General features: G+C 35.3%; 1 protein-coding gene across 6 annotated transcripts in view; it reads left to right on the top strand.

The window, feature by feature from the left end:
• The window catches only part of CDK17 (cyclin dependent kinase 17), an 89,494-nt gene that overhangs the window by 41,589 nt on the left and 33,032 nt on the right, over positions 1-14,873 (top strand). For all 6 annotated transcript variants that reach the window (XM_039704231.1, XM_039704230.1, XM_039704227.1 and 3 more), the window contains 2 exons: positions 6,438-6,602; positions 12,707-12,840. In XM_039704231.1, coding sequence (XP_039560165.1) covers positions 6,438-6,602; positions 12,707-12,840 — 299 coding nt within the window. The remainder of the gene's footprint in view (positions 1-6,437; positions 6,603-12,706; positions 12,841-14,873) is intronic.

The raw sequence follows: 14,873 nt of genomic DNA, 5'->3' as shown, positions 1-14,873 counted from the left end.
GTCTGACTGCCTTACAGCAGTGTAATTAAATATTATGCAGTGCAGCATGCCAATTCTATAATATCACAAATTCACCTACTTACATTCTAGATTTTTTAAAGGAAAAAAGGGCTTCTTGACAACAGCTTCTTCAGCAGTTTGTTCAAAATATTTTATATTTCAAGTCCAAAAAAAATCAGGTTTTGTTATGTAAAAACTGAATAATCATTAGCAGAGCCTAACATTCAGATCAGGTAAATGAATGTGTAGTAGATGATGCTAAAATATGAGTAAGTTACATGACAGTAGCATTTGAGGAGCCTACATAAATAGTTTTAAAAGGTTGTGATGATGCATTGGAAGCTTCATGAATGCAAAGCTGTTCAGAGAATGAATATTTAATTTCACATATGTAGATTTTTACACTTTTCTATTCCCTATCAAATTGGAAATGATAAAAAAAAAACAAACTGGAAGTTTTCTGGAGCAAGAGTGAGGTCAAGGTGATGGAAGGAAAATGCATTGAGCCCTGTCCTATAAAATCCAGTAGTGGATTCTCGAGACACTTAGTGAGATTTTGTTACACTTGAGCCAGTCCAAAGTCAAGTTGCAGCTAAAAGTGTCAAGTGAGGTTCTGCCTCCATCCTTCTGTCAGCAGCTGTGCTTTGTATACCCCATAGTGATCTAGTTCAAAAACTTAACCAAAATTACATTACTTTCTTGTTGGGGATCAGGGAGAAGAACCTTGAGCTACATTTTTCGTAGAAGCAGTGACTTGCAGCAGGCACAAAGATTCATCCTTACTTAGAGTATGGAACATGCCTGGATTCAATCCTCATTCTGTACCCAAATCAGTAATCATAAATGCTAAGTCTCCAGTATCTCTTACTTTGATTAGAAAATCTCCACATGTGTATTTTTACTTTATTTATATGAATTTAAAATACATATTTATATAGTTTACACATCCAGAATGGATAGTGATTGTGGAATCAAACATTGGTCTGTTTGTCACATAGTAGTGATACTCATGGGACATAAAAAAGAAAGACTTAGTTGAGTATGTGATAATATATATTCATAAAAAGTGTTTTAAAATGCATTTACATTCCTAATGAAAACACTTTCTCTCTGTAATCCACCAGTTGACTGACGTGTGACAGTATGTCAGTTGCTGAGGCTGTGCAAAGAAATGCCAGGCAATTCTGCAGGCTCTCTGGAGCTCAGCTTAAGTAAATCCAGTTAAGTAAATCCAGCACAGGAAAGAAAGTCGTAGTGTGGGTCTTTATTGTCATAGGTGGATGAGGAAAAGAAACACTGTGCATTAATTGAAAAATTGCTTACTCAGGAATAATTTCAGGTAAAGGTTTTTTGTTAATTTGAATTGCAGTTAAAGGAAGAAGAGGAGGCATCTTTATGAAATTGTTGTGTTCAGTTAATTCCTTGGGCAGGTTTCTTGGTTATATACGCTGTTGTTCTACTTGACACTGCCAGTTTTTATTATTATGAAGTAAAAAAATCAGTTCCACTTATATTGAAACATATATTTATGCCACTTCACAATTGAATTATTTCAGTGGTTCATTTGGTTTTGTATGTTTGTTAGCATTGGTTTTGGCATTATTTCAAACTTAATAAAGCAGTGGTACCTCACGGGGTACAATGTTTTCTTAAAATAGGTGTGTGTATTCCAAAACATTTAATGATCTAGCAACTCTTCAACCATTATTAAGCCAGGCTAATTGTATTTTGAACAGTACTTTCTTTGAACAGTGCTGTTCTATTTATTTTGGATTATGGCAATAGCAACGAAGGTTTGAATGACAGAATGTGAGAAGTATAAGAAAATGATCCAAGTTATATAAAGAGTTAGCTTAGCACTCAGCAAACTTGAACATTAAGCAGTACAACAGTGCACATTCACCATTGCTCAATTTTAACCCTTTGCTGAAGGTGTACACTTTGCAAGATAACATGGATGTGTCATTTAAAATAAGGGGGGGTGTGTTTTTGTAGATATAAAACTAATGTGATATGTGGATGTTCTTTTTTAAAGGGTGTCTATTGCAAGATTGTTCAGGGACAATGAAAAGAAAACTGGTCATCCTGTACTTTAGTATATTAATAAATACTCTAATTGAAAATGTTTTTTAACTTCTTTCCCACTTAAAGACTAGATTTGCATGATAGCTTAGTAGGCTGCCTAAGAAATGAAAGCGTTGAAATGGCATTCCTTGGAAGATGAGTCTAAAATTACATGATGTTGTAGCCAAAATAAGAAGAGAATATAATAACAACTGACAAAATACAGTTTAAGAAGAACCACTAAGAGAGGTCTCTGTTTCAGCTTGTTTTCCATATCAGTTTGTTTTATCAGTTTGGAGCTATGCATTATAGAGTAGCGTGAGGAAAGAGAGCTGGAGATAAACAGTTAATAAGACCCTTACTGGAATGGTTGTGCCAGTGACAGCCAACACAAGTGAAGTGCCCAGATGCTGCAGAAGTCTTGTGCTGTAAGGACAGCTGGAGTTCTGCCTGTCTGTTCTCCAGTCTCTGAGGATGACATTTGAGGACAAGTACAAAGTACAGCATCATTTCCCCAGTGTACTGTATCAGTTTCTAGCTCAGAGACTTACTGAACTAGGCAAGTCTCTGTGTGGTTAGTAGCCCTGAGCAGATTGCTTGTTCAGTTTCCCTTTGACTCTTGCAAGTTTGGGTAGTTTTAGCATCCTGTGGCAGGGAGTTTCCACAGAAGAATCATTTTGTGTGCAGTATGCAAGCTGCCGTGGCTGGCGTTTTCAGTCTTGTCCTGAAGGAGGTGCTGGATGCAGCAGATTCCCAGGTGCCCTCTTCAGCCCTTCAGTGAGTCTGTGGGTTATGTCATGCTTCTGCTGTTGTAATCTACATGAGAGAGGAACACCAGATTTGTGCATGATCTCAAAATGCAGTAGATCCGCACACTTGCACAGTGAATTTTTTAGTGGTTTTTTTACTCACCTTTTAATTTCCATCATTCATTTTGCCTGTAGCTGAGTGTTAAACCAACAGCAGCATGTGGTTACTGAGTTAAATTTACCAAATATAGTGACACTGAAGTAAGGTATGTTTATGAGTTTTATATAGGGGAAACATTTTTTAAAGACAAAGCTATAAGCACGGAAATGAAATTATAAGAAGCAGTTTTTATAGATATATGTAGTAAAGGCATATAACTTTTACCATTTAGATGCATGTTATTCAAGACCAGACAGTTGACTAAACTTGCATTTTAAAGCTGCCACGTTGTACTTTAAATATAGTGATTCGACCTATTAATAATTCTGGAAAAAATGGATGTGAATTAATTGAAATTGTAACTTCAAAAAGAAGTACTTGTGAGTCTTTGGAGAGAGAGGGAGTTGAGTAGCTTTTTAAAAAGCACTTTTTAAACTCTTGTATCTCATAAGTGCATGAAAACTGTAATAAACAGTTTTGTAAATCAATTTCCAGCAAAGGTTTGCTTGATCATTATCAATATTTGCTCCAGCTCTTGGCTGTTACTGTCACATTTGCAGGGAGGAGGTAACATAATGCAGAATTCATGCAACTGTTTCTTTAGAAGCTCCTAGCATACAGCAATGCTCACTGAATTGTTTATAACAAGTATACTTTCCAATACCTAAGCCCATGTGTTATACTGTCATATGCTGTACAATCCCTCCTTTTTGTAAATTAACATGTATCGGGATTTTAAACCCCCCTTACAAACAGGTAGTATTAATACTTGTCTTAGTCAGAAATACAGTGTCATGTGAGTGTTTCTGGAACCTTCACTTCATTGTCTGCCAGTAGTTCTACCTGTCCTACTGCTTGACCTAAATTGTTGTTGCAAAGTTTTATAATGCGCTCCATAATTTAGTATGGTACTTAGGACAGTAAAGGAAGGTAATAGTTGCCTATGATGACAAAAGTTATTTCTGTATAGTTGGATCTTATATCAACCATTTATCTTTCCTTTTTATATAAATTTATTTATTGATGTGATCTGTATTTATCCTTACATTTGAGCTGAACTTTGCATATGTTAGGATATTTTAGGAATTTTGTTTTAAACTGAAAAATACATACAAATTTACCACTGCCCGGAGGAAAACAGATTTTTTCAATAATCATCTCTGTGCATCACAATGTCATGCTAGTAATGAACATAAAACTCAATCTCTACATAGATATTCAATGTATTCATAAATTCTGGCCTCTTTTGCATACTGCGCAGTTCATGAAAGTAGATTGCTTTTAGCATCAGTAGACAAAAGCCATAACATACAAGGTACTATTCATTTGTTCACCACCGCATGTAAACAGTGTGAATGTTTAGACTAGAAACTTAATCAAATTCAATTCAAATTAGCAAGAAAGTTGGAAAGCAAAAAGCAGATGTTCAATTATCAAAAGGAGTAGTTGTGCTGAATGTGAGCCTGTGTCCTGTCATGTGGAAGCAGTAATAGATCAATTAAAAATTGATCAAGAATTTGCTCCCTGCTGCCCTAGGATAAATCTGTTGTTAAAGGTATGCAGCAAAGAAGCTGGTCCCACTCTTAAGTCCAAAGGGTGATGCAAACGATTAGAACAGAAATGAGCATTTGGGACAGAGATATGCAGAGGTTTGAAGACCCTGGTCATATTTTACAAACATATACACAGATGTATGGTGTATTTTTCCTCATGTTCACCCACTCCAATGCTGTGTTTATGAAGGATGCTAATGCAAGGATGCAGGCAGGTTTGTAACAGTGCTGACATGTCCTTTCTGTTTTTGGTCTGCAGCATATTTTTATCCCCAGGGGTTTTATTTTTTTCCCTGCAGCAGATGAGTTGTTTTTCTGGGTTTTTTTTTTATCTCACTGTGTTGTTCATGTTTATATTAAAAAATTCCTTGCATAATTATTTCTTAGGGTCATTGACCTGTCCTTGGGTAATTCTGTCTGTGTACTTCTGTCTCTGCTTCAGACTAATTAGTCTGTATAGGTTTTTTGTATATGTGGGGAGAGAGGGTGTTCCCTTCAAGATCCTGTTTTCCTTAGGTTATTAGGCATTTGTTGCTGTTCCTTTCCTTTACCATTGAAATTCTGCTTACCATAAAATATGTTCTCCCATCTATATTATTCTTACTCCCTTTTTTGGAAGGGAAATCAGGATTTTGGGATCCCTGCATGTGGGTATATGAGGTGGAGTGATGAAATAGCATCCCAGAGTGCTCCCTGTCCCAAAAGGCATGAGTGAAGCTCTGAGCACACCCTGGGAGCAGTGGCTCCAGTGGGTGCTGCTCCGTTCAGTAACACCCACACTGTGGTTGCTCAGTGTGTGGCTGCTGCCTTTTCTGTCTTCTGAATAATACCAAACATGAATCTGTAGTGTTAATAAGAATCAAATAATGGAAAAACAAAATTACTTGAATTTTAACTGTTCTTTGGGCATAGCTGCTGTTCTTTTTGCTAGTATAGGAAGAGTATTTGCATGTAGCTGCCAGATGACTCTGATCTCGTTTTCTGAAGTGACAGTATTTAATCTTTATTTTCTTGTATGAATGACTTCATTGGTGGTTCTGCTAAGTCCACTGTCGTGACAGTCAGTGCAAGTGGGCATCTGTTCTGCTTCTTTTGGGGGTAAAAAAAAACCCTCATGTTTTCAGAGTTAGCCTGCTTCTAGAATCATGTCTATCCTTGAGGGCTAGTCCATGTGAGAAGAGTCAGGTTGCTGAGAGAACCCAAATACTGCTCACACTTGTAAATGAGATTTAAAAATTTCTAACACTTCATTCTTTTAGAAAGTGGTTATCGATGATAGTAACTTTTTTTAAAAAAAAAATCTCTGTGAACCATCTGAAACACAAACCAGTGGAAAGCCAAAATAAAAAATTGAATGCTTAATTTTTTCGATACCCTGTAAGTTAATAACCTGAATTATGGCATGACAGCTCTGGGAGGGGTAGACAGGTATGGTTACTTCTAAAGATCTCCAATGGCAAGGTTTTGGTATTAGTGACCCACAAGAATTTTGAGGAGAATATTTTCGAAGGCTTGTAGTTGGATTTGCTCATCATAGTTGATCTAACAGCTGTCCTGTTTAAAAGTAAAGACGAAACATGGTGCAGTAAGACATAAGAAAATAATAACAGTGTTCTGGTTTTACTGACATTCTAAGACTGTATATTCAGGGCATTTACTCATCCAGCAGCAGAGTGACAGGATTTAGTAAAATTAATTTGGGTAGCACTTAATGCCATGTTTTGTACTTGTTTGTTGATAGAGAAATGGCCATAGTATGGTGGTCTGCTGTTAGCATGAAAGATCGTTTTACCAGACTGGTGATTTCCTGTTTACTAACTCTTTTTCTTCTTTCTTTTTTTTTCTTCTGGCATGTTCCTGACAATCCTCCTTACTTGTGGCAATGAATATTTTGATCCTTGTGAACTGTAGAGCCCATTGTGAAGAATGGCAGGCCTCCAACGTCTCACAGCATGCATTCATTTCTCCACCAATACACGGGATCTTTCAAGAAGCCCCCTTTACGGAGACCACACAGCGTCATAGGGGGCAGCCTCGGATCTTTCATGGCAATGCCCAGAAATGGGAGCAGATTAGGTAATTTCCTACATTGTTTGTTTCAAAGAATTTTTCTGTGAAAAATAATGTTGGTATTGATTGATAGCAAGAGGTACAGATGCTCTTACTGCTTTAATAAATCTCTGAGTATGCAGCAGTTTTTTTTCTGGAGTTCAAGAAATTTGTTCTTAAGGCGCTGAATGTCTGTTAAGATTTTCAGGAAGAAAGCAATTAGAAGAGAGCACAGAAAACACCCATGAATTTTTTACAACTTTAAAAGTTACAAAAGTAACAAAATATTCTTTCTGAATACTTTGCAAGGAACCCATGTATCCGCCTCAGTTAAGCATTGGCAAGAAGTACAATAACTGTACTATGAAAAAAACGGAGGGTAATCATCCTATATGTGGAATTTTAAAAGAACTGTTGTATTATTTCTCATTATTCCAGAAAAAAAAATTTCAGTGACAAATTAAGTCAACTCAGCTGTAATTGTCTTTTTGTTGTGGTCCTGAGCTATGTTAGTGCTTCCGTGAAGCAAATAAGTTATGAAATATTTTTTCTTTTCCAAGTAATTTGTCATGTTGCTGCCTCCAGTCACCATTAATGTTTTATCCTCCTTTTATGTTTTTTTTTAAATTATGCTTAATTAATTGATACTGGAAAATGAGAGCAAATCACAGCTTAATTAGAGTTTTTATTATTTTTTCAATCTACTGCCCTCCTTTAGAAGTGTGATAAACTGATCTTTGAGATTAAGCTATGAATCTTCAAGGTAGTAGTCAAACCACTTATATCTTCCTTTGTTGTAATACCACTCATTTACCATTCCAACTGAAACAAGATGTGTATCCTTTTGACTTTATTCTAGCAGCTGTTGCTATCACACAAGAAAACAGGTTTTAAGTGTGCACGGTTTGACTACTGTATCAGTTTCTGATTTCACTCAAATGCTGTAAACAGTATTTGCTTTTTCATTTTTGCCAAACCAAGCTCTAGTTAAGTTGCCAAGAATCTAGCAGGAATAAATAGTTTTTTTTAAAAATTGTGTAGTTAGAGAAGTCTATGTTTGTCTGAATATGTAGTCTTTATGGTTTATTTGTCAAACTAGATATATGTAAACTAAGTACAGGAGGTGCCTGTACTCTCTCACTTGTGTTACAGTTTGTAATTTCTTTAAGTAGTATGGAATAAATGTACATACAGATTGTATCATGGAGTAACAGAATGGTTTGGGTTGGAAGGGACCTCAAAGATCACCTAGTTCCAACATCTCTGCCATGGGCCCACACTTTCCACTGGGCCTGGTTGCTCTGTATGTCTATGTTAAACACATCTTTTTGCTTTGGGTAAGATAATGCCTTTTTTTAAACTCCTTATTTGATGGAAATACAAGCTACTTGTGTATGTTATCTAGTGGTAAAAAAGCAGAAGTACAAGTATATGCAATCATAATTCCTTTTTCTGCTCCCTTTTCACATCTTTCTTTCTTTTGTTCTTGCCGTATGGGAATGGTTATTGCTCATCAGGAAGCTGAGGTTTTCCCTGTTGGGATAATGACATCAGAAACAAAATAGTCAAATATGCTACACTGCATGAGACTTCCCTTTGCTTTCTTCATCCACCCTCTTTTCTTTACAGTTTTTCCTCTATTACGTAGGTAGAAAAGTGGTGTCAGAAAGATATCCTTGAAATACAAAATCATGGGAGGTCAAGGATGGTTATTTTGTTAAAGAAAACTAGATTAAATTGAGACCTGCCACAAGTACATCTTCATGCTGCCCATGTTTGAATGAGACTATCACTATAAAAATTGATTGAGAAGCCCAAGAGGATTTTTAGAGTTTTGTTTGCTTTTTGAGCATTGAACTTGAGTTTCTGCAGTTGTGATAATGAGTAGAATGCCAAAATACTTTAAAAATAATTTGTACTTGAAAATTCTCTGTTAGCTTTATGTTTTGTAAAATGCTGTGTAAGGGAAAAATTTTTGAGCTATGCCTTAAAAAAAATTTCTTTAGCAATTTTTTACTTCAGTATTTAGTTACCAGGATGATTTTAAATAATAGAGGTGATTTTCAGACCATTGTGAAACTACAGAATGAGGGTTTAGCTGATAAAGTTTTTTTTTAATTCACTTATATCTGCACAGCTTCTACAGTCTTGTACCTCTGGAAACATTTAGCTGCTGCAGTCCATGATGAAGCCAGAGATAATGAACTTTTTTTGGACCTCACCTGGCTGAATGCAGAATGAATCCAACTGTCCTTGTTTCATATTTGTATTAACATCACCTCTGGAGAGGCTCCTGGAATATGCAGAGCTAGCTGCAGCTGACCCTGCTGGTGAACTGCAGTAACAGCCAGGAGAGAGTTAATCCTTGCTTTTGCCAGTTGTGTTGATACAGTTATGGAGAAGTTTTGTTTCATTTTCATAAATGTTATTTAAACAGAATGATTTTCCATACAGCATTCATAGTGCAGTAATGGCAAAGGCAATTTCTCACTCTGGTCTTCCTCAATTTGAATTATATTATCACTGAAATTAATCGTACAGTGTAGCCACTGCATAGAAAAGTATGCTTTGGAAAAGTGCACCATGGAAGAAATCTCTTATGCAAGTCACATGATTATTTTTATAATAATTTGAAGTAAGGTGGAAAGATCATGCAGTCTGACTCAGTACTAATTAGTCACTTTGATTACGGCTCACTTGGAAGAGTCCTCATTTGTTGCACTGCAGGTCCCCTGTATTAATTTCTTCTGTGGTGCGCTCCTCACAGCAGAAATGAGGACAGCCTTTTCCTTTAAATGTACTTCTGTAGTTTCCCTGTTATATTGTAGTCACCTACACCTAGCTTTTCATTACATGGCCATTCTGGATATTTAATAAGATATGTGGAGTACATTAAAATAAATATCTATATAAGAGAATGGCTTGGTATTGCAGTGAAAGCAATTCAATACATTATTGAATGATTAAAACCTCTGAAGGCTATGCAAGCAAGCTTTCATGCAGGTAAATGGTCTATAGAAAGGCTTAAAGAAATAAGGGAAATATTTGCATGGTTTTCATCATTGCTTATTTAAGCATCATTGTGCACCTGTGTAAAAATGATTAAAATGTCTGGGTTAATGCCTTAGTCTGGGGTTTATGCCATTAAAATAATGAACATAAGGCTCTGCTAATGCCTTTTTAATTGAATCAAATAAAAGGATGCAGTTATAGCAGATGACAGTACAGTCAAGTTATTTTTAAAAAGCTTTAAATTATATCTGTTTAGAAAATAATTAAAACATCTGCAAACCCTTATAGATAGGAGCAGTTAGGTATTTAGCCCATTGGAAATGCATGTGCTTAAACATAGATTTTTGCTTGCTCCAGCCAGTATCCTGCATAAACCTTCTTGATTCTGGGTTATCCAGACTTACCAGAATTAGTCATATCACAGGGGTATCCAAATCATCATCTTATATAAGTCTGAAATAATGCATTTTTAGACTTGAATGGTACAGACCCTCTTTGTCTTCACATTCCTGATTTATAAAGAAAAGAATCTCCCTGCAGCTACATTATCTGTCCCAGGTATATGGGTTTGTGGTACTGGTTCTTGAAATAGTGCTTAGTTGTGGGTTATTACATAGGCAATCTTCTAATACAAGAATTATCTTTGTCAACTAGGGTGCTCTATGTAGTTCTGAGCATTGCATTTCCAGTTGTCTTTTTTTACTAGTAATTTCACAATACAAAGGCTTTTATGAATTAAATGTCAAAAATATGACAGTATCAGTCTCATAATTACTTCATTGAAAGTATCAGTCTCTCTTAAAAAGAAATTATGTAATTGCACCATGGCTTAAAATGCAATACTGCTTTAATTTTATCGGATTTTATTTTGTGTGATTGCTGAGGTAACTGTGCCTCGTCTAGCTTCCATAAAGAAAGTAGACTTTGGGTCCCAACCAATGGGCTGGTTTTAACATGAGGATAGATTCAGGAACAATTTTCAGTAGCTGTTGCACTTCATTTTGCTGACAGAATCTAAAGAGCTGTAATTGCTAAATTGGATTACATGACCTCTCAGAAAAGTATTTTAAAAGAGGGTTTTTTGTAAAGAAACGCTATGCTGAGTGTGCTATTATACCAGATATAACAGTGCTGGCATAACAGCTTTGCTGCAAGTAGTGTTTTCAATAATGCTTTTATATTAATAAAATAAATTTTCCGCAGTTTGTTAGAGATTTTTAAAAAGATAGCTGTCAAGTCACTACAGAGAATAAGGCATTTCTTAGAGACTTAGCAAAAGAGAGTCACATTTTTTCTGCGTAGCTTCAAAGCTAAGGCTGATCTTTAGGAACCACTTTCTGAAAATTTTTTCCTGTGGGTCAAATTGCCCTGCTTTTAGAAGCACTGGTGAGCATTTAGCTTGTTTGAAATCATAAGTTTGCTTATTATGTAAGGAGTGCAGGTTAATTTTTTTTTTTTTAAATTTAGTCCAAATCTGAGTATGACTTGCAGGGAAAATTCTGATTCAGTGTGGATTTTTAATAGAAAGCCAATATAAATCTGCATCATTGCTGGAAAATTTACTTTGTGCGTGAGATGCATGCTTTGTTTGTGTTTAATTACAGTATTCTGAGTTAAAATATGTGTTGCTAATAACTTACAAATTAATCTTTCTTTTTATATCCATTCTGTTTTCCATAAAAGGAAATTGTTTGTACTGAGGGAGAATTTGTTCCTTTGAAGTGTGCATGATTCTATGTGTGCCAAGCTAGACAAATATTTTAGAAGATGTGCAGATAACAAAACATAGCCCTAATGGTGCTTTTTTCCCCAGAAAATCCAAGTTTCTTGCTTGTTGATGGTGGTGGAACTTGCAGATTCTCTTTTGGTTTTTGGGGGCTTTTTAAATTTGCTGTACTGCTTTGCAAATGTTAAATACTTTCAGGTGTGTTGGTGGTAAGGCTGAATTGATCTCTGTATGTTTAGCTAATATTATCATTTTTTAGGGATAGAGTTCTGGGATTTTTTAGGGATAGAGTTCTGAGTTGTTCCTCAGGTTCTTTTTACACCTTGTAGAAGATAATGATTTCCAACAAGGATCACTAGACAGCAGGGAAAGGGGTGTCTTTTGAAGAACCTACTTTATATGTATTTCATTTCTGGAGTAATTTTGGAGTTCAGGTATTTTGAAGTTGATGATGGAACATTACTCATAGTGAATTACTTGTATGACCATTTTTCCATGTGTGCTTTTGCAAATAATTTGTCTCTTTATGCTATAATAACACTGCCTTGATTTTCTTTTGTTCACTATTGTGTTTGCCTCCAAAGTCTAAAAAATCCTTTGGTTCTTAAAAGCAATGTATATATGTATGTGCACATGAAATATACATAAGCTTTTATGTGCATGAATCTTAAGGATTGTGTAAAAATTAACAATTTTAATTGACATGAAGGTCCTGCATGACATAACTCAAACAGTTAGGTAAATTCCTTCATAAGGTCACAAATTTCATTTAATGGCTCTTAAAAGTTAAGTCTTTTACTGAATGCACTTGTAGGTTGTGGACCTTGATTTAGATGGTTATAATATATCCCCTGACTTCACACATGGATGCACACAGGGTATTTTCTATTTGAAGCTTCTGTATTTGCCATTTCTGAAAATACTACTATGCCTCTTGGTAGGACTTTAAAGCTTTCTGAAGATACATTTAGGTATCTTCAGCATTAGGTAGTCTGATTTGAAAATGCTAATTATTCTCAGCAATGTTGCATATCCTAAAGAACAGCTAAAAGAGAAGTGGTACTAAGGGATTTTAGGAACTGAAGCTGGGAGGGGGAATTGGCTTTTTGGAATTACAACTGGGATTGGAATGTCTGTCTTTGGTTTTGGAAAACAGAGTTTTGCTGCAGTTCAAGTAAGTTCTCATGGAATTCCTACAGAGTAATCCTGTTCATTTTGTGGTTATTACTGAGTCATAAAAAGTATGTATCAAGACTGCCATGGCTGTGATGAGTCTTTGACTTTACTGTGTAATTCAGTGCACAGTAATGATTCAGTTCTTTTCCATATGTAAAAAAGAGCTGTTTGAGGCATTGCTGTTTAACTATTTTCAATTATTTGGATTATTTTTAAGATATTGTTCATGAAAATTTGAAAATGGGGTCGGATGGGGAAAGTGACCAAGCTTCTGGAACGTCATCTGATGAAGTTCAGTCTCCCACAGGAGTTTGTCTCAGAAACCGGATACACAGACGAATCTCAATGGAGGTAATTCACTTTTCATGTAAGGGTCATTTATTTGACAAGAGAGTTGGGGCTTGCTTTAATTGTTTGTTGTCACTGGTTGTCTTCTCAATTAACTTTAACCAACCATTCTGCCATATATTTCATGCAGAGAGTATTATTTTCATACTATTTAAATTTGTCTGCATTTGTCACACAGAACAATGGTTATCTTGCACTGTTTATGAGCTGTTAATTTTGAAAATATAGATATATTTTGAAACTTGAGTTTTTGGGAGGAATTTCTTAAGTGTAGCATTTGAACAGCTTTCTGTTGCGTTGTGTGCAAGCCACTGAATGTATTCAAGATGATACATGGTTTAGACATTTTTTACTTAACACTGTTTTTCTAGTCTTTGCAAAATGAATGCTACAGCAGCAGCGATGGTCTTGACTGCTTCAGCCTTTTCCTCTCTTCCTGTTTTTTTTCAAGAACGGAACTTTACAGGATGGTAAACAAAAGGAGGAAAAGTACCTTATGAATAACTGTGCACATAATTTCCTTTATTTATGGGTCTCATTATGAATACTTGCCACCCTTGTGCTTGCTTTGTTGTCATTTCCCTTGGTGAACTAAAACAGAACACTTCCCTTTTTCTAGAGTGTATAAAAGTTGCAGTTATAATGATGTCTTTGTTACAGAAGTGGGTAGAATTTTATAGCTGCTGCTTTATAGTATACATAGCAATAAGCATAGCTTAAGCTGTAAGATTTTGAATCTCCATTCAAGGTTCATATTAAATACTGGATGGGGAAGCTGATTTGGATAAGTTACAGTAGAATGTCAGTGCCAAAAATTTTTTATTTGTGAGGCGTTCCGTTATGTTTGGAATTCCAAACGTAAAGTGCAGATATTATTTCAAAAATGTGTGAATTAGTTGTATTAATTATTTAGATAGTTTCTTGCACCTGGGAGGTTTTGTATTCAAATTCTTAAATTTCTGTGTTATTTGTTCTCCTGGCTTTGCTTACTGAAGTTTACTTACTGAAGTAAGGAGAGCAAAGGTGGTTTTAGTGGTTTATGCAGGATACTTAAATTAGCGAAAAAAGTCATTTGTGAAAACCTGCTTATCAGAATGTATGTGGAGAAACTAAAAATCAAGGAAATTACTTAAAAGGATTTTTTACTTTTTGTTCATTGTCTGTTTCTTCTCCATTTTGAAATGCATATATAGAACAGGAAAAATAAATTAATGATTCATAATGAAACTAACAAACTGAAATGGAAATCCGTCGAGTCATCCAGAGAGAGCTAAGAACCATTAAAGGATTCTTTTTGTATTGGAATTCAAGAACTCCAAAAGAAATTAGTAAAGATCTCAGGAATAGTAAAGGTCAGGAAGTTCCTGTGTAATTTTTCAGAATTTTTTTTTCAAATAAAAACATCTTTTCATTTGCCTCTTCAGTTTTAAAACAATTCTAATATTACTGTTTAAGAGGCTTTGGGAAGCTTTTAAGTTTTGTTTGTGCAATGCTGATTTTCTCACTTTCCTCCAAATTCCAAATGCTTGCTTCTGACTGTTGAAATTAGCATTATTTCTTCATTGACTTGCTCAGCCAACGAGAGAGCAAATGGTTTTTTGGCATCTATTCATATATATTCTGTGAGAATTGTAATGTTTCCCTCACTGTAGTATTGATACAGTGACTTTTCCTGTAAGATTCCGTGCTGTTGTGTGCAAACAAACTCAGTTCTGAATTTTAAGGATAAGAGATGATTTTGGTGAACTTAAGTTTGCTTTTTAGAAGTACTTTGCATCAGATTAGGTTGGACTTGTACCTGTTTGTGCATTTCAGAGGGAGGAAAATGCAACAATCTCATAGCTTTGGATAAAATACCTTTCTAATGATAATCTTTTCAGTCAACTTTCTCATTTCCTAAGTGAAAAGGCTTTAAGCGTTTGCATTGTCTGACTGTATTTTCCTCCTTCTATTTATCCCATGGGTCATTTTCTGTCAGTTTTGACAGATGGCTAGAAATCTCAGATTCTAATTCTCTATTAATTTCTATGAAAAAA

The sequence above is a fragment of the Passer montanus genome, unplaced genomic scaffold (assembly GCF_014805655.1).
Source record: "Passer montanus isolate IOZ18808 unplaced genomic scaffold, ASM1480565v1 scaffold17, whole genome shotgun sequence".
NCBI classification, from domain to species: Eukaryota; Metazoa; Chordata; class Aves; order Passeriformes; family Passeridae; genus Passer; species Passer montanus.
This window is presented reverse-complemented; position numbering and strand designations above follow the sequence as displayed.